Raw genomic sequence first — 27,497 nt, 5'->3', positions numbered from 1 at the left:
CCTTTATTTTACCCTTACTTAAATGTTATTAGTTACAGAAAAGGTAAGCTCCAAAAATACAAAAAAAAACCCACCCCACACCCATCAACCAGAAGACTTTTCCGAACAGTTAAAAATCTAGATATATGGCAATAAGTAAGCAGTAAGCAAAAACAGCAGATCAGATGAGGGTGAAGATTTTATTCTTACATACAAGAGATCCCTGCATACTAACTGTGTCACCACCCTGGAGTTTTGCTGTAGGGATTACTTCTGCAGCTGAGTTTGAAGGAAGTCAAGAGAGTAAGTTTCAAACGCATAAAGTGACAGCTTAACGACTGCTGAAGAGAACTCTTTCTCTGGATAAGGGGTGACAAAGAGTAGGAATGGTCCTTATTGAGCATCTGCAACAGGTCAGTTACAACTGCAACTGTCAGTAAAGAGCAATGCCAGGAGGAGCTGGGATGAGCGAGAAGGAGCCGTGAGGGGCTCTCTCTCCAGTAGGTCAGCACTCTGGCACACTGGAAAAGGAAAAGCTAGCGGGAAGATGGAAAGATGACAACAATAGTCAAAGCAGCAATCCAAAAAAACGGAAGAAGGCCTGCATGCTCAAACCAGAGAAGCAGAGCTCATATTATGTCACTGACTGTGTCTGAAAATCAAAGAAACCTGGTTGCAATTGCTGTTTAAAACTTTGAGGAGTTACTGATACAGGAAAGCACAACCTGGCAGAATAAAAGCTACACCCCAGACAAAATTATATCTATATAGACACACATAATAAAGGCATCGTTATGATGAATAATGCATATTATCCATTTAAGGGGAAAAATATTTAAATGGAAATTGTAACTGTTAAAATAAGCAAAGCACCTCATTAAAATAAAGGAAATTTAAAGTTATGTGATAAAGCATTCCTAACTTTTGAAAGTATTAAAACTTATGCCTCAGATAACCAACTTCCTTTAACTCTGACCCATCAGATACTTTTTCTTTCCAGCTGGAATGTCAGAAATATGCACCAAAGACGACATCTAAAACCCAGAACATCCTTTCTCCTTTGCCAGCCAGTAAATACCCAAATTTAAGATATAATGTAATGCCTACATTGATGTAAACAAAGATTTGGATGTAAGTAAGGAATAATCACCCTAATACTGGGCTTCATTTTAGCCCCTTTTATCGTTATGGGTAAAGGTAATGAGGTCTTATTCTGCCTTTGGAGAAATGGAGGTGCCTGTGGAATAACAGGAGATGGCCAGCTCAAGGCTATGGGCTGCTCTTGTGGCTAGCTGGCAGCTCAAGGGTAAAACAAAGCGATTCCCCGGCTAACCTAACCTGTGCTGGGGACAGACTCAGGACCTGCCACCTCCAGAATATCAGTGGGCCAAAGACAGTGTAAGAAATATAAATTGTACCAATTATATAATTGATCCTCCTATTCCCTTTAGGAGACACAGTGCTTTGTGTCTTTACAGCTTCAAAAATAAGTACTAGCTATATATTTCAAATAGGGATAATACACCAAACTTCTGTAAATTCCAATGACAAAGTTTCAGCCTCTCAAGATTTCACGTAATTCCAACGTACACAAATGTAAAATACTTCTCACAAGTACTTCAATATTTACAATGAATTTGTGCAAACAAAAATGCAGCAAAATTCCCAGTGCAAAATAAAAGAATGATACAAGCTATTCAAAAACTATTTCAAAGATACCTATGAATCTGCATTGATAATGAGAAGGGTCAGACTTAAACAACTAACATCTAAGTGACAATGGAGAAGCAGCAATGCCTTTCATACACTTCTAAACAAATTGATATAAAAATTCCCAAACAGTAGGCACAGCAAAGTGCACCTGAGGGGCTCTAATGCTGATTACTGCCATTCTCCTTTGCCTAATTGCAACATAAATACATTTGCATTCATTATTTTGCTGAATAAATCATGTTATCACTAATTTCAGTTTTATCTTGCAACAGTTTTTCACGTAACTTTGAAATCTTCCTTGGCCGTAAGATTAACAAAGTCAAAAGAAGCCTTTGCATATTGGTGTTTAAATAGCTTCAGCTGTTTAAATACAACCACGCAAGGTATAGAACAGACAGGCTAGAAAAATACTTGGTTTCAGAAATAATGAAAGATATTCTATATGCTTGTATCTTGTCTTATATTTCAAAATACCTGCATCTTGCAGTACGATTTACACGATCATTCGAAAGTTCAATCCATAAAACACATTAGCTTGCTGCAGCAAACTAAGACAAATAAGGACAGTCACAATTATATTTATACTTTTCTTTAAAAACTGTATTTGTGTACAATTGTAGAGAAGAAAAAGATATGTTCTGTATTTGATGTTATAGGAATATTTCATACTGATTACAACTCGTATTACATCAGAAAAACAAAAAACAGAAGACTGGTAAGCAAGCAATAAAGATAATGGACATCAGGATTTTCCACCTCTTAAATAAATAAAAACCTGAGTGGACCATTTAAAAGAATGCATGAAGTGAAACAATAATTTTTAAAAGAATACACAAATGTATAATATTACATTTATAATATTACAGCTTTATAATATTACGGCTAATCAAGACGATGCAGGGTACATGACTAACATGATTTGCAAAATTTATTACTGAGCTTCTCTGTTAAAGGCAACATATTATTCAAACTACACAGTTATGGTTATTGCAGATTAAGATTTCAAATTAGCTCCTTGTGTATATCATTACTGCGAGTGGTTGCATTTTATCTGTCTAATTTTAAACTGCTGCAGACAGATGAAAATCATCCTAAAATCTGACTCAATTTAGGTACCATACCACTAACCTTAAAAGAGATGTTGGTTCTTAAACAGGTAGAACACTACTCTCAATGTAAACAAAGGACACTGGCACGCACCCCGGGCTAAGGATGTCAGCATTTTTCAAACACCTTTCTGACTGTTCCATTTTGTAGTGATGCAATATGACCTACATTTTCAATGGCTAAAGAGAGACAGTGAAATAGAAAGGGAGGAGATAAAGAAAAGAAAGACAGACAGACCTTTTCTGTTCTTATCCTCCATTAACTAAAGCTTTAACTGTCCTTCATGAGGATGGCAATGGGCAAGAACAAAAGCAGGCTGTCCTTACGGTCAGTTCTGAATGAAAAGCTGAAAGATAGGCTAGCATAAGAAATAGTAAGATTTTTCTATAGGCCTGCGAACAAGTACACAGTAATACCCTCAACAGGAAAGAACACTAGAATCAATAACGCTATAATCAGTTGCCAGGACTAAGCTGTCCGAAATATAGATGCTTATTTTACCACCTTGTATTTCCCATCATGTTCACATCATCTCATTTTTAAATATTCCCTTTAGATAGTGAAAAGAAACACAACAATCCACATCATTATCACCATTTTCACAAATACGGAAATTGAGGAAGAATCAGTGATTTGCCAACAGATACCTAATGGGCCCAAGGCAGGGCTGGGAACAGAAAGCATCACTCTTCGTTATCACCGTATTGTGCAAGCTACTAGGGCCTGGGATGCCTGACATATCAATATATAATCCTGATATAATTCCAAAATTATCTCTACCTTGTCTTTCCTGCATACGAACTTCACAAAGAAAACTGTACTAGGTTACTGCTAACTCTCAGAAAGCTTTCCCTCTCAAACGAGGGCCTGCATTTCTCAAGCTCCAGAAATGCACTTGACTTTGAATTGTAAAACTTGATATAAATACCAGTGGTATTTTTCACTATAAACATGTACAAATAAAGGCTTAATTTAAGCTTTAATTGCTTTCTCATTCCTCTGCAACCAAAGCACCTTTCCTTTCAGTAACAGCAGTTTCCTTTCCTTTCAACAATCAGCAGTTTTTCGCAGCTGAGTTAGTATGTAAAAATAAAAATTAAAATTAAAAGCTTGCTCTTATGATTATGTTAAACAAAAATCAAGATCTTTCCATTTTAAGTTACTGATATTTTAGCACGAAAGTTGTCTCCTTGGAGAATATTTGCAAAGTGCTTATGGCATCACAACCACTTTACTAATGCTGGTAGTTAATACAATATGCAATATAACAATAAATCATTTTCTTATTACTGTAACCAAAGGCCAGAATTTGATCTTAAGTATACCTTTGTAAATCCAGAAAGACTCCAGTGTTTTCCAAAGAGTTTCCTGGGATTTGCACAGCCATAAACAAGACTGTAATTTGGCACTGAGTTTGAAACCAGAGATCGATATAATGTATAGATTAATTCCTGGTTTGGAACTGTATTTATTATAACAACAGCTTTCTTATCAAGCAGTAGCCATCTCCTGAAATGCAATCATCCCTGCACAGCAAGTACTGAGGAACTGTCCTTCCTCCGCCAGACTGCTGCTGCTTTTTACAACTGCAACGTTACATCAAACTGCCTAGTAGCGACTAGTGTAGGAAGGCAAACAGCACGGACTGGAAGGAACAGAGAGAAGAAAATTGAAATGTATCCTGCTTTAAACCAAAGAGACAGAGCAGAAAGTCAAGACGGAGTGATAAGAAGAATGAAGAAAAAGAATTACTGTAAAATGATCAGAGGGAAGATTAAGGGGGAATGTTAAGAGGGTATGGACACTGCAGGAGGAGATCCTTGGATTTTAGGGAGGGGGCAATGTCTGAAGAAAACAGAAACATTTCTCACACTAATTAACCGCACATGCCCATGAGACTGTGAGGAAATCCTCTCTTCGTACAATGAGATTAAAATCACACATTCCTCCACTCCTCTTATCCTTGGTTGCACCTTGTTCAGTCTACTTTACTCTTTGCAAATGAATTCAGTGGGAGACTCTGGTATTTCCCCTATTACAAACAAAAATTCATTTCTGATAGTTTAGAAGAACAGATCACGAGAGCACTCTTTCTTAACTATTTTCACCACCATTAAAACTCCCTTCTGTGAAAGTTTCACAGCAATATTTTCTGACTTTCTCATGCTTTTTGCCTTTTTCCCTTCCTTGCTGCACAGCATCTCTCTTTCAGATGAGAAAGGAGAGAAGCTGAGGTGACATTTTTATTGCTGTCCAACACCATAAAAATTCCAGCTCGAGAAGCCAAGCAGCGCAGAGACTTGCAGGGTCCAAGCCAAATAACCCCAGGCCGATGCTTCCCCTCTAACAGTGACTGCCATCTAGAGTTAGAGAACACTGCCTCACATGAAGTACAGTATTGTTACGGGGAAAAACAGCAGAGCAATGAGAGAAATGTTAATCCCGACCATTCAAACACCAAGAACTCACATTCTAAAAACTTACAACTACCTTGAAAAATTTAAACTATTTGGAGTTCTCTTCTTAATAGGCCTTCTGGCTAATGAGCACTTAGCCCAGGTCTCCCAGCTTTTCTCTGAGAACTGAAAAGCCAGTTGCATTTTGTTATAAACACTTAAGCTGTATACGCAGGAAAAATAACTAAAATAACTCTACACTGCTTTTCAATAAATCCTCTGTTTCAGACTGATTTTGGAACGAAATTAAAGTCTGCTCTGGAACACTCTCATTTTGCCTGCTTTGAGATCACACAAAATAATACTAAAAAAAAAAAAGAAAAAAGTCAAACTTCCTTCCTGACGCGTTCTGGACACATACATGTCACACTCAGAAATGAATGCCAACTTCCATCATTAGCTGAAGAGGCAACAGTCAATGTATACACCTTTAAAAGACTATCTGTGTAAAAATGCTGATGGAAGCTATAACATTAATGATATTAGTAATACTTATGAGATTAAAAAAAGTCTTTCTAGTGACATGAATCTTAATTTAAAACCCTTAATATTTTCACTTTAAGAAATATATTCATACTGACACTAATATACTAATGGCTTAAATGTCTACCCACCAAACCCACCTAAACCAAGAAGACTTCCTACATAATGTAAATTTGACACATGTTTATATACTGTCTTGACTCAGGACTGTTTATTACAGTATATAAAAATCATCTGTTTTTCTTACTACTACTATAAAACCTAGGCATATATTAATAGGGCAACGTACATTCAAGCATTAATCAAACAACTGCTAGATACTCATTAACTGAGTTAAAGGAAGAAATTTTTGGCTATTATTTCCCTGGAAAAATATAATAATTTGCAATAGAACATATTCCCTGTAGCACTTGCCTTCTCTGCAAACCATACGCACATGACTGTGTACGTATCTACTAGCATATTCTGTAGCTATTAAAATAATTCACTAATCATAGCTATAAATGTCTTATGAAGAAATCAGTTCTCTAGTTTCCTCATTCCTCTTCTGTCCATGATCAAGAACACTGCTAATGAAGTATTATAAAAACACAAGATTTCTTCTCACCTTTATCATTGTTGCAACAGATACACAAACTCCAGGTCACTCAGTGTACCTCCCACTTACTGCTAGTCCCATTGAGAAATGAATTTGTTTTAAAGGGGTATAAATTCACAGGAAAAAGGAAACTACACGGGATTACAGAACTCACCGTCAAACACAGCTACCTGCTTATGTACCATATGTCAAGCTGTAGTCTTTTGAAAACAACAATTTCTACCTCTTGCCTGCAGGCAGCCACCACAGCAATTGTTCACTCAGACCCATACGTAAGCCTCGGTTCTTCCCCACAAAGCACTGCATGAATCCTCTTAAGTTTTTTCAAGTAGAATAACAATTCCACAACTGGCCTGGATATAACATTACAGTAAAGAATAATATCTAAACAGAAGGAGGACAGGTACTCACAACAGGGTACGGTCTTGGAAGGTAACACGCCCCTCCCTCAAAAGCCCAACCGCTCTGGAAAAATATACCCTTCACTTGGCGTATGCTTGACAGCTACCATAGCCTTCCTTATAGATGTAAACTCCAGCTGAAACAGAACTGCTAAACAGGTCACAGAAAGTGGAAAATCCGTTTCAATGTACATCAGTCTTGTACTCTGATCCTGTACAAACCTATGCAGTGTGCAGTTAGAAATCTGCTAACCAGAACAGGGATGGAAGGAACCTGCAAAGGTCAGACAGTCCATCCTACAGCCCCAAGGCACGATAACTACAATATCTGTCAGGAATGATACAGGTAGTCTAACCTGCTCCTAAAGACCTCAAGCAATGGAAACACCGCTGTCCCCTCAGGTGGTTATTCCCATGTTTTAATACATCCACTAGAAAGTCGTGTTTCTCCATGCTGAATTTTCATTGCTGCAATTTAGCCTACGACCACGGGCCTATCTGCCATGAACCCCACTCTTGGCAAAGCTCTTTAGCGGATTTGTCGTTCCACTCTCACAGCCCCCTCTACTCCAGCTAAGGAATCCCATTCAGCTGAGGAATCCCATTCTTTTGGCACTTCCTTACGCGTCATGTTTTTCAGATCTTTAAGCAATTTCACTGGGGTCTCCGCACTTCCTCCTTCCTAACTTCATTCAATACAGACTCTGTTGTCTTGCATGCCTGCAGTTAACCAATACTGTATTTCAAAACTAAAGGAGACAGAACCGTCTGAACATGAAAGTACGAACAAGACAACATGTAAGATATTCTTCCACCGCTTTCTTCTATGTTGCATAAAGATTTTCAGTCAACCTCCATTAAAGAGGAAAAAAATTAGGAGTATTTAATCTCTCAGATTAACTAGAAGCCACTGATTTTCATAAACTCAGGATCCTTAAAAATGTGTATTTTTTTGTCTAATAAAGTTTAGGAAGCTCATCTGGAATACAACAGGCACTCCTTCCCAACGCAGTGTTTTATACTTACACATAAACCGACTAAAAGTATACGCGATATTCCTATCACTTTAAAAATTCAAGTCATGTTTCGGAGATAATAAAATTGTCATTATTATGGTGTGAGCACAAATATAAAAAGGAGGTTGGCCCCATTGCTCTGCAGCAGAACTATGCACATTCCTGTTGACATCACAGATGGTGCACAAAGAAGAGCTGGTGAAGCACTGGAAACATAGAAAAACTGCTTGCCAAATGGGAAGAAAAATAAAAAGTTAAAAATTAATCTGAAAGTTTCAAAGTAGATCCTTGCAAAATGTGATCACAAGAAAGAATTTGATTTTTTTCTCTTATAAATCCTCCAACAGTATATTTATGTGCACAAACTCTCAATAATTGCATGTTCTATTTTTTTAATTAAACTTTACTCTTAAGCTTCTGGTAACAATAGACAGTTATATCAAAGGCTCAGAATTCCTCCTGATAAAAAAAAATCGTCTGGAATGATCTTTGGCTTGACATTGGATGATTTTTGGCAAAACTGAAGACAGAATTTCAAACAACTCTTTCCTTCAATATTAACTAAAAGGATAACGGAGCCTAGCAAAGCTGGGGCTCTGCTAACAGCTGGATTAGAAGAACAGGCAGTTAAGGTAATATTCTTTTCCTACCTCTGTAGCTGTGTAAAAAAAAAAAAAAAAATCACACTTTGAAATGAATTACTGTCATACGTTCCTCGACCACAACAAACAGTCCTGTATCTTACCCATACCGACTACAAGCTATCCTGCATTAGGGCTGCTCGTTACTATTTTTTCCTAAGCAATGACATTTATTCTAGGACAGTACTGCAGCTGCTTAAAAGATACCACCTGCACAGAAGTCAACAGAGAACAACTGCTTATTTAGAGGACGGCACTTGCTGAATAACTTTAAGAGATCTCAGAAGGAGGTAACACCTTCTCACAGCATCCATCTCCACAGAAGAGCAACAACAACAAACACCATGACACCATGCCAGAAGAGAGATACAGAATATCAGTTATACTCACTGATACAAGCAGAAAGAGAAGAAAATGTAGGCTGCAAAATGGCTGTCTTAGAGTTGTAACTCGGCGCCAAATTTGGTAGACCAGTCCTAGAAAGACATGATGGGGAGCAGACTCTATAAAGAGGCAATTACAAATTAAGGAGCGTCAATAAGAACAAACCAGTCATTACGAAACTCATTATCTGTATTATCAAGATATTACAAGTCCACTCCAATATTTGAGATCACTAGTCTTACATGGCTGCTTATCCAAAATATGTAACTACTATGCTTTGCTTGTATCAATTTAGAGGAAAAATCAGCCAGGCTTCTTACACACTTGGAGCCAAAAACATTATATACAGTGTATATGTTTCATTGTTGAGATTTGTAAAAATAAAAATCTACTCTGAAATGTAGTTTGATTTCCAAAACAGCACACAGCCCCATATAGTTCTAATATTAACCTGACTCCGCTTTAAATTCTAAAATGTAGAATAAAGCTCACAACCTTAATAATTCGTCCAATAGAAGAACACAACCCTAGCAGTTAAAATTACGCATGTTTTTTTTTTTAATTAAACTCGCTGCAGAATTACAGTTTGAAGTGCTCTTCATAAAAGCAATCATTCATCCTCAGTACTGAGTGAAGCCCCATTGAAATCACTTCAATCTCTTTCACTAGTAAAGTTCAAAATCTGTTCAAGTGCTTGCTAGATCAGGACAGAAGATTCCTTTAACATAAACATTTGCAAATTGCAGCTCTTGGGCTACTTCCTTCCATTTGTTTGATGACATTTTTATCTACAGTTACAGATAGTTGCTCCTGTTTGTGCATTAGGAAAGAAGGAAAGAAAACTTTTACTAGGAAAACTGACTGTAAATATCCCCCTACTCCAACCCCGGCAAAGTGGCTGCAGCTCAAGTACAATCTAGGTATTTTTAATTCAATTTCAAATTCATTGCATCATTTAAAACAATTCCTAGACATTTTGTTGTTAACATACATGTGTGCTATTTTAAATCAGGTTATTTTATTGTTCAACACCATTTTAACTTTACATATACTTTACGCACACACAAAATCACAAGCAGATCTCAAATATGAAAAAAAAAACAGTTAAATAAAGATAAATGCCAAAGCTACACCGCAATGAAACTGAAGTGAAAATATTTACAAGTTATTATTAGCATAGCTTGTTTTACTCTCATCTTTTATAAGCCAACCTTTTTTCACTTAAGTAATAAAATCAAACGTATCTAACTTTTTCTTTTTTGTTAGTTCAAGTCTATCCATGTGTAATCAACACTTAAATTTTATTAAAACAAAGGCATAAGGTGGAGGGCCAAAAAGAACTGCTTATACAGCTGGTTGTCAATTATGCTGCACCAAAATTTTGAAAAAAAAAAAAAAAGCTTGTTTATGCCAAGACTCAACTGAAACATTATCATAATACAAGCTACCTTGAAATTTCTATAAACCCTACTAAGAGGAATTACGTTTTAGGCTTCATATTCTGAGACTGTCATATGAATTGGCCCTAGCTTGTATATGGTTACTTTGACAGCCATGCATGCAAGTACTTTCACATATCAATTGAAAATTAGTGTGTGTGTATATATATATATATATATATATGTAGTATATATATAAGGTATTTTATGTTTAATTCCTCCTTTGCTAATACGTTTGAAAGTAATTGTTTTATTTACCTTTTGCACCCCTCCCAAAGTCATTTACAAAGCAAGCTATTTTATTTCACAATTTGTTTTTTCTGTTTGCTTATACTTTTCAAAGCCAAATTTTACTCCCACTTGCACATATAAAATGTGGAAATTACCAAGCAGGAAAACATGCATCTTTGAGTGGAATCTGATCTTGGATTAGAAAGTGATCTTTGCCTTGCTTGCACATTTTTCGCTTCTGAAACATCGTTCTGAAATGACTAACCTGCTTTTACGGATTATTTTCTTAAACGCCCTGCTGTATTAGCCGTCGGTCATCTAGTACCCAAGCACTGGGCTACAGGGTCGCGTTCGTTCGCTCTTTCTGATGGCAACACCACCTTCTACTAGTCAAGAGCCTGGTGATTACAGAATTTGCCCTGATGGAAAGAATTACAGGCTATAATCCCCTTAGGAAGAAGGATACTTGGGTTCGTGTCTCCCACACATGCGGCGAGCGCTCTAGCGGATAACAACTCCGCTAATGAAGAAAAGCGAACCAGAACCATTACCACCTCCTGGGTTTCGAAAGCAAAGATTGACCTTTGCTCCCTTTTTGAAAGAAAGAGCTTATGATCCTAATTTCAAGAGAGCGTGAATCCAAAATGCTCCCCAGAGGAAGGTGCTTAGCCCTGGATATAGGCAGGATTTAAGGCACATTCCTCCTTTAGCTACTGTGTAGAAAACATGCAGATTCATCATCTCCTTCAAGCTGTTCCAGCTGGTATAATCCTAATGAAATACCAGCAAATATTAAAGCATTGGGCCCCCCCTCCACCTTCACGGAAACACTACCCATCTGGCCACAGCTAGACCGAACCTTACCTTTGACATAACCAGCTAGCGGAGAGCAAGGAAACAATGTGACCTGCATCTCCCCCATCTGCATCTGAGAGTCCTTGTGGAAGAAGACCAATTACCTTCTCAGCACACATCTTTTGAAATATTTGGTTAAGCCACTTCCCTTCACAACACCCGAAGCAGTAATTCAGAAGCTACGTTTGACTCACACAAAAAAGAAAAAAAAAAAATGAGGGGAGCACGCATTCTTCCTAAAAAGGCCACAACTTCTCTGTAGGATTTCACGCCGCTGCCAATCACTGTCGTTTCTCACCCCTGGTACCTTATCAGCAGTGCAATGTTTTCATTCAACATATGACATAGTAAAACATAAAACAAGCATGCATCACCAGAGCACGTGACCAGACCTCAGGTTATTACTGTTTCACCGCTCAGGCTTGTACTTGACTCAGAAATTGAGTGTGAGCACACGCTCCAGTCTATCATGTTTTATGGAAACTGTAAACTGTAGCTGTTCTTAAGTATTACCCACTGAAACAGTTATTCCATTAAAAGAAAACAGACTTTAAACCATAAACATTTCCAAACCAAAACACAAAACCAATTTAAAAGCAGAAACAGATGTTTATCAATACACACTTGCTGCTCTCTTTCTCCACCTTCTTCCAACCTCTCTCCACGACATGAGGGCTTACTTGCCATGCTCAAGGACTTGTAAAATTTCTAGGTGAGCTTTCCCAGATTTGAACTGCTTTTAAAAAGAAACAAAGCACACCGAAAAAAAGAAAAGAACCCAACCCACCAACTTCCACGAAACGTTGAAAAGCTGACTCAGAAGCTGCGCAATCGGTCTGATTCAGCTGTCTTAAACGCAGTCAAAGAATCTGGTCACGTGACCCACCAAACGCCACCCTGAAGCCAGGCACGAGCTGCTTTCCAGAGGAGGAAATGCCTGGTTTTCCTTGTAATCCTTTCGCAAAATCTCTTCAGTAGCACCAGCAGTCATTTATTTAAATATCAGGTTATTCAATATGATATTCACAACTCTCTTATTGCTCATCCAACGCTTAAAGCCACAGTTAAGCACAAATATTTACCACTTGGCTCAACGCCAACACAGACAAATTCTTCTTAGTCAGCGTTAAAATCTCATTCAATGGCCATCTCTGCCTCTGAAAACTCTGGAACGCCTCTAATGATCTTCAGGACAGTGTAAACGCCATCAAATCCACAAACTGACAAATGGGGAAAGGAAAAACACGTTCCTATATATAAAAAATAAAGTAAATTCAAGAAGGCCAAACGGAAAATACGCTGCCAACAAACTAATAGGCTACTAGATAACTGACTAATCCTGCCCCCCCCCCCCCCAAAATACAGAAGAATAAATGGCTGTTTCCTTACAAAATATGTGAAACGTGAAGTGTTAGCCTAAAATCAACTGCTAGTCATTTGAGGTCGTGGACTCAGGAGCAGTGGGGAATCTCCTGTGTATCACACAGGCAGCTGAAGTCTATGGCGTTAACAACTTTTAGATAAAACAAAAAATCTAACCCTCTGATGTATCTTGTAGCAGTCTCATGACTCTGACTTTCGGGAAACGTTTGTTAAAACACGTTGACTTTCTTAACAAGTAGGGACCTACTAAGTTATGGATAACAGGTATCACCAACTGGTGTACCATTTCTAACTTTTGATTCTTCTGCTATCTCAATTAAAGCATCTTTTGATACGTGTGCAAGGGGCGCTTTCATCAGCTGAGGGCACCCCTTCAGCTGCAAGCCCAGGTCGCTGCACTGAATAGCTCAACTTCCAGCACCATATAATTTCAACTTTAGCTTGACAAGCTTTAATGAAGTAGCAACGGCTCACCTTAAAACGCATAATAAATTGATCTTATGGTACGTTGCAGGCTGTTATATAATTCCCGTGAAGATATCAGAAAAAGGGCAATATCCAAATGCCATCAGTATAATCTAGATTAATCAAGAGACAGGGCCCTTACTTAAGAAAAAGTGATTTAAAAAGATTACAGCACTATTTTTTCAAAAAATTGCTAAGATAAGCTTTTGTCTCCCTGAATATGCCTTCACGAAAAAAGAAGTAGTAGTAGTAATGAAATATCTTTCTTACAAAAACTGAAACAAACCAGAACACTTCCAGGACTTCAATTCTGCAAAGTGTTTCAGTCAAAAAAATATGGTATTTGACAGGCGTCTTTCAGTAACCGCTTGAAAAATAAGACATAAAAAACAATCCTGTAGCCCACAACTTGTGATTACATCATTACCTGATAAAAGACTGGTTTTTAAAGTACAGTATTAGAATACATGTAATCAGTCTTGGTAACACAGGCAGTAGATAGCAAAAATGATTACTGTTTGGATAATAAAGTGTGGGGTTTTTAAAAATTATTATTATTATCACTACAATCACAGCAAGTATTTTCACCCTGCCTTCTCTTGTCACGTTCTAATTCCATGGAAATGTGCTAGCTCTGCAGAAACACAAGGGTGCATGGTAGGAAAGCTTTTTACAAGACTAAGAACCATGCTGTATGTTAAAAAAACCAACCGACCAACCTACTACTTTTTCCCCCAATCACTGAATTGAAACATTTCAGTTATATCTGCCCAAAGTAAGCCCTTTAAAACGTGCAGAACTACATAGCCCATGCCTAAGAACTAGCTGACAAGCTCTTGAAACACTGACGCTAGTTTCTAGTAAATACCGAGGCTAAAGAGGCTACGCGCTCTAACGTTATTTAAAATGAGGAAACACTGATTGCTTAGTGTGACATCAACGTTGGGCAAAATCAGGGAATACATTCAACAAAGAAATAAAAGATGATGATAAAAAGTAATGCTTAACATAGGTTTACAGAAAATAGGTCTCACTAAATAAATTTGGTATGGTTTTCTGACAAGAATATAGGTTAGACTGGATAAAAATATCTTGTAATGTGTGACCTACTATAGCTAGATCTCTGTAAGATTTAGTGCCACACAACAGTTTGATTTAGAAGTTATTCAACACGAAGAAAACCTGGAATCTAAAACCACCTCATAAATTATTAGTGTGGCTTAGGAAAAATATTTTAAATCCACCTCATCAATAGTTAAGGTTGTTTCCTTAGCTCTAAAAATCATAGCATATTATAGCTTTTAAAATTATAAAAAGCTTCTTCCCCTTTCACTTTTTCTGCAATTGGGGAAAAAAAAAGATTATATCTATATAGTTAAAGAAAAGGGGAGGAGGTATAAAGTCAAATTAACTTAAAAAAATTCACTGTTTTTTTCATAAAAGAAAATTTCAACATTAACACATCCCATTAAAAATATCTGGACACTTAAAAGCCATTTTCCAGTAAAAAAAGGATACAGATGAAAAATCTGAACCAGTTGCACACACGTGTAACACCTTGCAGTAAGTACTAAACTTACCCAGCCCATACGTCTTGTAACCAGAGTCACCTGGGAACATTACAGGGCATCATTTCACACTTTTGACAAGGACAGGTGTGCAATAAATTATTATGTATAAGCTGTTTCCAGATTTTACCATATGGCATCCACAAGGGAATTTAAAGCAAGAGGGAGAACTACCTCATGTTTAACTTGGTTGAAAGCCTGCACACACAGGTACTTATTCCAAAAGAGCTGGTGAAGAGAAAGGTGCTCTGCCCTGTGTAAGAACATTTTTTCCTATTGCATGAATCTCAGTTGACTTTTGAATACTGATTCCTGAAGGATGGCCCAATATTACTTAGTATCTTTGCCAGTTAACTGAAGTTTATATAACAGACTGTAGCTCACAGAATCTGCCCTGCCTTAAAAAGGGAAAACAATGGATTTGTTCTCTAAATTGCTGTTATGAGCCTAAGACCCAGACACAGAAAGCATGTTCTTGAATTAGTAAGAATTTTGTAATCAGTGACACATAAGAAGATGAGAATGGCATAAAAGTCATTAAAGATGATTAACTAATCATATGGACTGCTGTGTTCTGAATTAATTACTCAAGAAATATCTATTTGTCATTGTGGAGAGTTTCATAAGGGTATCTGACCGACACTAGAATGAGGAACAAAAAAAATCAAGAAAGGTTATGTTGGATTAAATGACAGATCGTAACATAAAAGTATTAGAATGCGATGATATAAATAATCGTGGATTTTCAGTTCTGATCAGCTCACCTCCAAAGTGGAAATGGAAAGAGCTAAAAGAAGGGCAACAAAAATATTAAGTCTAGGTCAGACAGTGATGCTTCAAGACGCTGAAGATAGTAGTTCAGAGAGGTAATCAATGGGTAAAAAGGGAAAGGCAGCAGCAAACCACACTGTATAAAATACATGCAGAGAAGTTCAGTTAGACATTCTTCTTCTCCTCTGCCAGAACGCTAGGGCTATATCATAGTGATCGATGCCTCAGAAAAAGCAAAGATTTTTGTCAAAACAAGTATATTAAAAGGCAAGAAATTCAGAATTCAGAAGAAAGACATTTTTATGACACGTACATAGCTCATGAACTCGGGGCTTTAGAGTATTATTGGGCCCAAACTTTGTTTAATCAAGTGAAGAGTTAGATCATCACATAAACTAGGTCACTCACAAATCACATAATAATATACGGAAATTTCAAGACCAGAAGTTACCTCTCCAGATTTTCTATACTGGAAATTCTTCACTCTCTAAACTTCAGGGGGTGTAATGCTTTCTCAGTAGCACCTTGCAGAGACCCTGACAGTTGTCACTACTGAAGACAAAGTACTGGCTTCAAACAACCTAGCAGTATGTAAATACCTGTTAAATGCCACTATCCAGAACAAAAAGAACCTTGTGATGGCTCACAGCCTTAAACCAGCAAACTACAGATTATAGCGTGCACAGACTTTGTCCTTTTCCTACACTGATTTTCCAAACATCCCTAAAACTGTCAAAACAAAGCACTGACCGAGACAGGAAAATAAATGTTTGGAGCAGAACAAGTCAATAAACTACTTAGCGTCCAAGCCAAAACGAAGGGGGAGTACCACGGTGTGCAGACGTCTCACGTATCATGACTATAGTATGACATATGTTACAGTAATGTTGCCAACTTCAGCACTGCCTAGGTGTCAAAGCCTGCGGTTCAAAAAGCTAAAACTCAACACTTGATACCAATAACACCTTAGTATCTCTTTTCTCCAGACACCCCTATCCCTTTTTTCCAGTGCCAGTTTTGGTTAATTTTTCAGGGAAGGAAGAAATAACTCTTACTACTATGGGCTGTTAATAGCCTAACTCCCCAATAAGGCAATTAGGACGGTCGTTTTTGCCAGGGCCTAGCCTCTGTGGCCGCAGCGTGGGACAGCCACCGCGGCACGGGGCCAGCACTGAGCCGCAGCCCCCACATGCTGCCTCCGCTCTGCTGGAAGCACCAGGCTGCTGCCAGCTGTTGCTGTCCCCATCCCTGCTGTCCCCTTCCCCAACGCCACCCTGGAGAGGCCGAGGCCGGGCACAGCCACCGTCCCTGTCTCCAGGGCCACCCTCGAGAGGCCAAGGCTGGGCATACCCACCGTCCCCCTGCCCAGTGACGCCCTCAACGGTCCAAGGCCGGGCACGGCGGCTGTCCCCCTCCCCAGTGACGCCCTCAACGGTCCAAGGCCGGGCACGACGGCTGCCCCCCTCCCCAGTGACGCCCTCAACGGTCCAAGGCCGGGCACGACGGCTGCCCCCCTCCCCAGCGCCGCCCTCGAGGGGCCGAGGCCGGGCACGGCGGCTGCCCCCCTCCCCAGTGACGCCCTCAACGGTCCAAGGCCGGGCACGACGGCTGCCCCCGTCCCCAGCGCCGCCCTCGAGGGGCCGAGGCCGGGCACGGCGGCTGCCCCCCTCCCCAGTGACGCCCTCAACGGTCCAAGGCCGGGCACGACGGCTGCCCCCCTGCCCAGCGCCGCCCTCGAGGGGCCGAGGCCGGGCGGGAGCCGCCAGCCCGGGGGAGCGGCGGCAGCAGCAGAGCAGCAGGGCCGGGGGCCGACGGGGCGGCGAGGCCGGGCGAGGCGAGGGTGGCCGCCGCCGGGGCCGCCTCGAGGGCGAGGGCGAGCATGTGCCGCGGGCATGGCGGGCCGGGCCGGGCGGGGGGCGGCGGCGGCGGCGGGGCCGGGGGCGCGGTGGCGGGGAGGAGGAGCCTGGCTGCGAGCGCGGGGACCTCCGCTGCCCTCCCCCGTCGGCCCCTCACCTGGCGGGGCCGCCCCTCGCCAGGGGGCCGGTTCCGCGCGGGGCGCGAGCCTCGCCCGCCGGCCCTCCCCGCCGCCGCCGCCGCCGCCTCCGCCGCCGCCGCCGGGCCGCGCGTCCGCCGCCAGCCGGCTCAGGCCCCAGCCGCCGCCGCCGCCGCCTCCCCCTCCATGGCCGCCGCTCTCGCCGGCTGCATTGTGGGAAGCTGACCTCACTCGCTGCTGCCGCCGCCCCGCCGGCTCCGCCGCTCGCCGCCATGGGGGCCGTGACCGACGGTGAGACCTCCCTCCCTCCCGCCCGCCCGCTGCCCGCCGTCCCCCGGCCCGCTCCCCGCGCCGCCTCGGCCGGGGCCGGGCCCGCCGCGCCGCGCCGCTCCCCAGGCGCGGGAGCCGCTCTGCCGGCACCGGCCACCATCCCCGGGCCCGCGGCCCTCGTTCTCTCGCCGCCCCCCGGCCCTCTCGCCGCTCCCGGCCCCTCACGCCGCCCCCCGGCCCCTCACGGTGGCCTCGGGCCCTCTCGCCGCTCCCGGCCCCTCACGACGGCCTCGGGCCCTCCATCCTGGCGCCCCTCACGCCGCCCCCCGGCCCCTCACGGCGGCCCCGGCCCCTCTCGCCGCTCCCGGCCCCTCACGGCGGCCTCGGGCCCTCCATCGTGGCGCCCCTCACGCCGCCCCCCGGCCCCTCTCGCCGCTCCCGGCCCCTCACGGCGGCCTCGGGCCCTCCGCGCTCGCCCACCCGCGGCGTTGTCCCGCCATGTGCCCCCGCTCCGTCCCCCCCCCCCGCTCAAAAACACCCGCTTTGTAAATGAAAAGCGCCCGGACGGCCCTGGTTCAGCGGCAGGAGGCAGGCCCGGCCCCGGCTGCCGGGACCCCGCCGCCCTCCCGCCCGGCGGTTAAAAACGGCCCCTTTTCCCGCCCCAGACGAAGTGATCCGTAAGCGGCTCCTCATCGACGGCGATGGCGCGGGTGATGACAGGCGGATCAACCTCCTGGTGAAGAGTTTCATTAAATGGTGCAACTCCGGATCCCAGGAGGAAGGGTATTTCTGTTTTCAGTCTTGGGAAATAACAGCGTACATTTAAATGGAAATTGGAATAAACTTGGGGTTTTGGGGGGGTGTGTGGAGGGGGGAGTCGCTTCTGTTAAGATGTGCACCCGTGCGTGTCAGTGTGGCTCTGCGGTGCTCCCAGCACAAACAGCGAGCATCAGGGCAGGAGACGGCTCAGAAATGACTGAGCGCCAGTGCTGCTTCGTGATCCGGGCCCAAGAGTCCCGGTGCTGTAACAGGATCATGACTTGAATGTTTTAGCTGGCAGTTCTGCGTTTGTCCTGTTAGGTAAGGACAATAACGTTAGTCTTCTGCTGCATTTTTTTCTTTTTAAAACAGGTCAGAGTTGTAAAAGTTGACCAACAGTGTAGTATTGTATTGTGAGGTCTCTGCTACTGTTGGATATAAATTCCAGGAAGTCGCCGTATATACAGAGGAGTGCTACAGTATTAAAATACTAATCTCGGTGAGCGCAGAGCCTGCCCCAGTTGGGAAGTTTATAATCCCTGGATCAATCTGCCCATAGCTTTAATACTCACTTTGCACCTTTAAGGGCATGGTGATAGAACTAGTTGGTGCAGTGTTTCTAACTGCACTTTCAAAAATTATACATTGAGTCTTTGGAATTTTATTTGTTTAATAATTGCTGTTATTTAACTGTTGCTTAAATTACTCATGCAGGCTTTGGCTTCTTGCTTTATAAAGGTAGGTGACTGTTTTATGCTGCTTAGGAATAACTATCTTGTCTGCTTTCAGTTACAGCCAGTACCAACGAATGCTGAGTACTTTATCACAGTGTGAATTTTCAATGGGAAAAACTCTTCTCGTGTATGATATGAACCTGCGAGAAATGGAGAATTATGAAAAAATCTACAAAGATATAGGTAACAGATATTACTGTTTTCTGTTGGACTATTTCTCTAGTGTGAGGAAGCTTGAGCCAGTGCTGGTGAAACTAATATATGAATATGATGAAAGATTTATTTTTTTTAAGATAACACTGATACAAAAGCTCTAAGCATCTTGTCAGTATCTAAAATACATGCAAGTAAAGTTTTTTTTAAACCCATTGAAGTATGTGTAATTTTGAAGCTGATGGAGCTAAGAAGCCACCATGTCACAAATGGCTCTTTGCCTTTTTGTAGTGCAGCAGATTGGTTTGTTGACATGTATTGTTTGATTTCAGTATAATTCTGTATTCTTTTTATTAAAGAAAATAGTATAGCTGCAGCACACGAGAAGATTTCTGAATGCAAAAAGCAAATCCTGCAAGCAAAAAGGATTCGAAAAAATCGCCAGGGTAAGGAGCAATATCTGTATTTTCACTGAGCAGTTTGCTTATTTTGTTACCTTTTAAAATATATTGTATTAGAAAATAGTTTCCAAATCTCTGAGTGTACAAGGGAAAATGCTGGTTTTGTGAATATTATATTTGTTCTGGTGGGTTTCACATGCACTCTGTGAATTCCCTTATCCAGTAATAGAACAGTGTGTATGTATATTGCCATCATTTCACTTTGGAAACTTATGCTTTTGGAGAATTCTTCTTCATACACTTACTTCAGAAACTCTACTTTCAGGGTGAAAATGTGGTCACTCCCCCCACCCTTTCTTCAGAAAACCTTACATTAAAACTCAAATGATTTAATACCTAATTGTTACTGTAAGGCACATAATGCTCAATTATACTATCTTCATTCAAAACTGCTGAAGTAAAGTTAAACTACTGAAAGTTTTTGGTTGATGAGGCAGACAAGATTGAACCAATAGATCTCAGTGAGGTGCAGCAACAGGAAAACCTAAACAGTAGTTCAAGAAGATGTTTTCAGGCCAAGGAAAAATCCAGCAAGGCTCATATGACAATTGAGGTGACTTTAGTACTAAAGCACACTATAACAGCAAGACAAAAGAATTAAACAGGCTTACTCCTAGCGCTGAGAATCGCGTGAGTACGTTCCTCCAGCTTTTAATAGAAAATATGCGGCCTACACATGTACAAAGATGGCCATGCCAGTCACACACCCATCAAAACCATAAGTATCCTTATAAAATACCTCTAAACCAGTTACGAGAGATATTTTTAAGAGATGGGAATCTCTTAAAAGTATGTGCTGATCATTTTAGTTGAAACTTAAAGCATTTCCCTGTAATGCTGTATTATCAAAAGATTAGGAATTGAGGAGGAACAGAAATTTATATTTTATAAATGAAATGCAAAAAGAACAAAAAAATTTTTTTTCAGTAAAACAGATAAAAGATTTTAAATACAACTGTTGGATCAATAAGCCTTTTGTGGACGTTTTTGGGCTCAACTGAAGACGAAAAGAACCTTAGCAGGAATGGAGAATACGTCACTTTGCAGATGTAGGCCTAAAGCTTTTGCTTTTGATATGTTCTGTCCAGCCTGCTGCACAAATTTTTCCATCTGAGTGAAGTGGTTAGTATGTGTACAATCGTACTGTCAGGAAATGGCTACATTAGTTGCCCATATAACCATAATGTGGTTCTTTACATGTGGTACAGTTACAAAATCATACTGTTTCTCATACAGTATCTTATACTTTTCTCTAAAAATCTTAAATGTTTTTCTGTATAGCATCTTATCAGCACTGTTTTCTGTGCATATATATTAGATTGTATCTAAAACCAATGCTTATGAATCGTGCATGAAAGAAAGGGTGCAGCATTACAGAGCTATCTAAAGGTCATGTTTTCTGACTCAATACCTTACCAAAAACTAGTACTAGGTACGTTTGAGTGAGGAGGTAATGGCTGGCAATTGTATCAGAATTTCTTTTCTAAATCTGTTTTGATGTGAACATCTACTTTAAAACTGAACATCTACTTTCAAATTCAAATTTTATAGTATGGTATAAATTATAGATTACATTTTTATATGTGTCCATTTGTATATATGCTTGTTTTTATTTATGTACAAATTTGAAAATGTTAAACAATTTTTCAAGAAGTGATTAAGAATTAAAATTATTATATGATTTTTGGTTCCTGAATCTACGCTTTCAGAATTATTTAGACTAACAGTATTAAAATTTTTTTTTCCTTTCAGAATATGATGCATTGGCCAAAGTCATACAGCACCATCCAGATAGGCACGAAACACTGAAGTAAGTATGAGATTGCATTAAATTATAATAAGCCAGCAAGTTAGAAGTCTCCAGATTTGACATGTCCTTGGTTTCAGTTTGATCTTTTGTCACTTTTATATAACTTCTTTTGACGCAAGAAAAATTTGGGTTTCATTTTAAAACTGTCTCCTTATCAGTTAGGCTTTAATTAATCTCCATCTATTTGGGTTCAGAAGCATTGTTAATACCTTTGCATGACTTAAATGCATGTCATATGTCAATTTACTAGTGACAGGTTGATCAGAAAAGAGAGATAATGGGAAAGTGCTGTAAAGTGCACTAGTGAGGGATTCTGTAGTCATGAAAAATATATAATGCAAGCAAATAAGATGGGATGTGAGAAAGCAGGAGAAAGCTCTTAAGTTTATTTTATGTTTTCCTTGCAGTTGTTCTTCCTTTGTGCCTGATTGCTAGCTTGTGTACCACAATTGAGCCTGCCCTGGTACGCAGGTTACACTTACCTGTTGTCCAACTCGTCCTGCATGTGATTTACAGTATTGCTTGTGCCCTTGTTGGATTTGGATCACTATCTATGCTTTTGGGTCACTTTGGACGGTTCAGGGAAGATAATATATTTGAATTTGATCAAACCACAGAAATATTCCAGGACTCATTGCACCTATGATTTTGTTCCTTTTAACATGATTAAGATGTAGCATAGGATTGCTGTTCTCATTTAAATGCAGCTTGTGTCTATCCTGTAGCTCACTTTCAGTGAAATTGCAGAAGGAGGCAGTATTTTCATGCTCCGTGGTCTTTTGTAGTCATTACAACAACTTTGATTATTACAGTCGACTCTTGAGCGACTTGGATACTTCTTACTTTACTAGTTACCATGTGCTGTTTATCAGTTCAAGCTTCATGATAAAGAATTACCAGAAGTGCCTAGTTTTTCCAGATAAGTCAATTGATTAAGATTGGAAACAAGTAAATAATAATGCATTTTTTAGAAGATGCAAAGTTGTTTAGATTTTGGGGGTTTTCAGTTTTGATTTTACATAACACTTCTAAGCATAAGTCTCCTGGGCAAAGCTAGAAATGGCAACGCAGAGTGTCTGGTACACTTGGCATTTTGTCCTTTCATATACTTCATTTTCTCCTCTCCTTAGAAGAGTCTATTGCAGTTAGGAATAGCAGTGTGTTAACGCACTCTAAGAATGTCTACAGTGTATGCCCTTTTTTCCTCAGTCCTTCATATGCTCAGTCAGAGAAACAGATCTGAATTTTAGCAAGAGCATGATTCTCCATTTTACAGATATGGAAATAGGGTATAGTAACAGAATGGAAAATTTTTAAAAGGAGCTTGAGTCATAAGTTATTAGCTTACACTGACCTCTCCAAGTGAATATATTCTAAATATAGGCACTAGATGAAGCTTTCCTCCAAAACTTTAATTACAAGCTCTCCCTGCTCTCCAGTCTGAGGGAAGTTGCAGAAAGTCCCCTACTGTGAATCAAGAAAGACCACCCTTAAATTAGAATGGAGAAAGCCTCAGGAACAAGATCACATTTTTCATGGAACTCTTAATCACTAAAAACACCAGAGAAACACCTGACTTCTTGTCAGGAGAAATGTCATGGTTTATTGCAAGAGTTACATTTATAGCTTTTGCAGGTCATACGGCACAAGAGGATAAAGTTCAGAGAAATACTTCTTTTATGCTTCTAAGGGGCTGTTTCTTGGAACAACTAGTCCTAGAGCACAAAAGAAGGGAAGCTCTTATCAGCTTAGTCACAAGTAGTGCACAGGAGCCAATTCAGAAAGTGGCAGGAGCTGAACCACGAAGGAGCAGAGCCCACAGTGTAATTAGCCGCAGCATCAGAAGAGCTGTTAGAACAAGAAGAAATGACCCTAAATCTTAGAAAAGGAGCTACCAAACTGAGAAGGCTAGGCAAAGAGTCTCTAGAGCTGAAAGTAAAAGTAGTACAGTTCCAATGTAGCTTGGATGTTACTGGGAAAAATAGCAAACTGAGAAGACGTGCGTATTTCCGACAGCAAGTTGTAAACTGCAAGATTTGAGACTAATCTGGGTAAACAGAAGTCTTTCAGAATCTAGAAATGAAATGCTAGTGAAATCATTGTACGAGCCTATAAGGGGTTAGCCTATTTCCATTGTAGGAAGGTTTAATGCCACACCCAACCCTCTTTCAGGCATTCCCCTCAAGGTAGCAGTGTACCGCCTCAAAAAAAGACAACGACAACACCTTCAGGTAACACTTAAAACAGAACTTTTTCACAACCATTTACACAAGGCTGGAAGCCTTTTTGTGGTTCCCTGCCCAGACTAGTTGCAAAGACTCTCAGTGCTTCAGAAAGAGCCCTTTATTCCCTTGCTGACCCCTATGTGGCTCTACCTGATAATTAATCAGGGATAGCCAACCTCAGTCCACCTAACCTGTAAAGGAATAGATTGTTCTCATTACAGCGAGCATAAATTATAGTAGGCATTAGAGAAAAACTAGACACGCCCAACAGGAGGTGGGAGCACATCTGTATAAGATCTGATTGGTACTCCATCCTCCTTTGAAAGCTACGTGATGGTACCTGTTACTTTTTGCCTTATCTCAAAAAGGATTTTGGTGGACTGTGGTAGATCCAAGTGAGAGCAGAGAACAAATATTTTTGAGGCGATACTAAACATTTGTGTGCTGAGGTATAAGCTGTATCATGTAGTTTCACCCGAAATGTGGATTATTCCACATGTGCCTACTGTAAAGTGTATGTATCATCCACTACCATGTCTGGCCTGGCCATTGTCAGAGCTAAAATGGGACTATGTATTTGATCAAATCTGACAATTGTGTTTGTATGCTGGGTACGTAGGTTTATCAGATACGTTCTTCCATGCTGATGCTATGTTTTTATTTAATCTACTCCTGTCAACATAAAAAAGATCTGTAAAGTAGCGAAGCTTGTGAAAACGCCAAGGGTGTTTAATGTAACCTGCTTCTTTCGTTGTATGATCAAATAAATGACCGTGTGTGTGGCAGGATTGAATTGTTATGGACCCAGTGCCCAATATACAATTGCATTCCAGCTTGGCAGCCTCATTTTCTGTAAGTCCGGAAATAAGTTTATGACATAATAGTTTAACCTTTTATCACCTTACATGAACATCAGCTTTACGTAAATGTCATTTCATTTATTATACTTTTTATAGCTTTGCAATGTTGTTACTTATGCTGTTTGTTTAATGGTTCTTTTTCCTCAACTTTGTTCAAATTTATCTTTCAAAAACTTCAGAGAAGTTTTACAGATACTGTGACCATTTCTTTCCAGGCAGCTAGAAGCTTTGGGGAAAGAACTTCAGCATCTTTCTCACATTAAAGAAAATGTTGAGGATAAGGTAGGTTTTTCAGAGATATTGTTATGTAATTATTTAATAGGAACATACTTAATGAAGAATCTGCTATGAGTTGTTTGGCTGTATGTGCACTCTGTTTCCTAAAATATGTGTTTTGTGGTTCCAGTTGGAGCTGAGAAGAAAACAGTTTCATGTTCTTCTAAGCACCATCCATGAACTTCAGCAAACCCTGGAAAGTAAGTGATGTTATATACAGTTATTATATATAATTGGGTAGGGTTTAGGGAATTGTCTGTGCCAGCAGATGGGCAGGAGAGACGCTTCCAGCAGCAGGGTAGCAATGTGCAGGGAGTGGTGACCTCTTACATAGGCAGTATTTTTTTCAGCAGTTGTCCAGAGCCTGAGTCTGCTCAGATTCTGTGTTTTACAAGCTAGGTACCATGTCATCTGCTGATTAGCATCAGATTCATCTATAGGTAACAGACTTCTTTAAATTATGGAGATGATGAATGACAATTTGAGTTTCATCTTTTTTACAGGCAATACAGAAAAGTGTTCTTGTGCATAGTTTCCAAACTTATTTATATGATCCCTATTTCAATAGTATTGAACATGTCACTGCCATCGTGGTATCATTTGAGGTTTTACTGAAAAGGTGGAACATAGAAAAGCAAAATGACTTACCTACTCATACAGGAAGTCTGTAGTAGAGCAGAGACTAAAACTGTTACGTACAAGAGCTAAATTCAGGAATTTAGCCAATAAACTCATCTTTCATCATACAAATACTTAATACTTTCAAATCAATGCTTACTTCTCATGCTCTAATATGGATAACATTGACTTAAATATTATTTTTTGGCTATTTGCCCTGTCTTCCAAAGACGTAATAATTGGTATAGTCTGCGAGCATGACCTGATTAACATACAAAGATGGCTATAAAAGCAGACTTTCGTCCTCTAAGGCCCTCTAGGCCTTGTTAAGCAGAGTGAACTGTTAATCCCTAGGTGCACTTTAGCAGAAGGTTATTGTTATTAAGTGTTACTAAATACTTGCTTAAGTCTCTAAAATACCCTTTCATAAGAATGCGTAGTTTACCTTTCAGCTTCCAGAATTTTGTGAAGGAAGTAACAGTTTAGTGGAAGGCACAGCTTCAGTTTGAAAGACGGGGTTTATATCCTCTGGGTCACCACTCTCTGATTACATGACCTTGGGAAAATCTGATCATCTTTGTACCTTAGTTTTCTGAATAGTAAGAGGGCGAGAATAACCGTGTTCTTTTGTGTAGTGTTTTGAGACCTGCAAACGTAGCATTATTGTTACTGTTACGATATCATGTTATAATTTGTAAAAGTTCAGATGAATAGACCACCAATAAGCAAATATTAGATGCATCATTTCAAGCAATCTCCGATGTTTACTTGAACTGATACAATAGAATTTACCCCATCTTTCCTGTAATAGCTATTACAGATGTCAGCCTTGCACTTTTTAGGATTCTTTAGTTTGAACTTAACATTTTGTATAATGAGATATTCAATTACAGATTTAAGGCAATGAATGCAAAATGTTTACGTAGAACACAACTCAGTAATATAGTTTGTAAATATAATCTCAATATGTTTGCCTAACAGTAATGTTCAATTTTTAGATGATGAAAAACTTTCAGAAGCAGAAGAATCTCAAGAAACTCAGATGGAAACGGAGGCCAAACAGTAGATATACCTTACGCTTACTGAAGATTGTCCAGGTGTCTTCACTTGGTGTTGAAACCAACAGTAAAAGAGCAGGAGCTGAAAAATAGAATTTTCCTCTGCTTCTGTGAATTTGACCAGTGTAGGAATTCTAATTAATATTTTTATACGTAAATACTTGTTTTGCTTGTGCTCCAGGGGAAAACAGTTCCAGATCTGTGCAGATAGGTACTTTGTGTTAATCCGCAAACTTGGTAATATGTGACAAAAGAGATGTTTTTGGCTTACAAAGGGTGAATCTTCTATACAGTTCTTGTAAACTAAGATGTTTGCAAAACATTGTCAATAAAAGGTGTTTACAAACACTTTCCTGTTATTTAGTAGGCATTGAGCCGTACTAGCAAGGGCTCCTTTTCTTACTTGAGGCTGCAGTTATATCAGTGCTTCTTTCCTCGAGTCCCGACTTCCATACCCTTGTCAAGATGTGACCTAAAACTGAACCAAGTAGAGACTAAAGTTTTCAAAGTGGCTGTCCTACCAGTCATTTTAGAACTTATGACATTTACTAGTCTAATTCTGTACAAGATTTTATGAATATTTTTCAAGAGCTCTAAACTAGCAAAAATCATACTGTATTACCTTTATCTTTTTCCTTAAGATGATGCAGAGAACTCCAAACAGTGATCTGTGCTGTATTGTGTACAGCCACATCTAAAGTCACATTTTTAAATTACACATTCAAAACTGCAATTTAAAAAGCTTTATTCTTGTAGAATCAGGAATCTAATAGTGATACCGTTGAGAATC

At 40.1% G+C, this 27,497-nt stretch overlaps 2 protein-coding genes across 4 annotated transcripts in view; one reads left to right on the top strand and one right to left on the bottom strand.

Moving 5' to 3' along the window:
* The window catches only part of ATXN7 (ataxin 7), an 89,275-nt gene extending 78,417 nt beyond the window's left edge, over positions 1–10,858 (bottom strand). The window contains exons 1-2 of one of the 2 annotated variants that reach the window (XM_068960311.1): positions 10,714–10,858; positions 8,785–8,870 (exon numbers count right to left, since the gene is read on the bottom strand). The gene's annotated coding sequence lies outside the window, so the exon portion shown is untranslated. The remainder of the gene's footprint in view (positions 1–8,784; positions 8,871–10,713) is intronic. The other variant, XM_068960308.1, reaches the window with a different exon arrangement.
* Positions 10,859–17,585: 6,727 nt separating this feature from the next.
* On the top strand, positions 17,586–27,056 carry THOC7 (THO complex subunit 7). 2 transcript variants are annotated; one of them, XM_068960313.1, is made up of 8 exons: positions 17,586–17,774; positions 18,419–18,536; positions 19,302–19,429; positions 19,759–19,845; positions 21,613–21,670; positions 24,971–25,037; positions 25,162–25,231; positions 26,648–27,056. In XM_068960313.1, the coding sequence occupies exons 1-8, from the start codon at positions 17,756–17,758 to the stop codon at positions 26,713–26,715; spliced, it is 615 nt and encodes a 204-aa protein (XP_068816414.1). In that variant the 5' UTR covers positions 17,586–17,755; the 3' UTR covers positions 26,716–27,056. The 2 variants fall into 2 exon arrangements, with proteins under 2 accessions (XP_068816414.1, XP_068816415.1); XM_068960314.1 differs by lacking the exons at positions 24,971–25,037; positions 25,162–25,231; positions 26,648–27,056 and adding exons at positions 23,843–23,901; positions 24,682–24,930 and having other exon boundaries at positions 17,599–17,774.
* The last annotated feature ends 441 nt before the right edge of the window (positions 27,057–27,497 follow it).

The sequence above is a fragment of the Struthio camelus genome, chromosome 14 (genome assembly GCF_040807025.1).
Source record: "Struthio camelus isolate bStrCam1 chromosome 14, bStrCam1.hap1, whole genome shotgun sequence".
NCBI classification, from domain to species: domain Eukaryota; kingdom Metazoa; phylum Chordata; class Aves; order Struthioniformes; family Struthionidae; genus Struthio; species Struthio camelus.
Note: the sequence above shows the minus strand (reverse complement) of the source record. Positions and strands in the feature narration are given on the sequence as shown.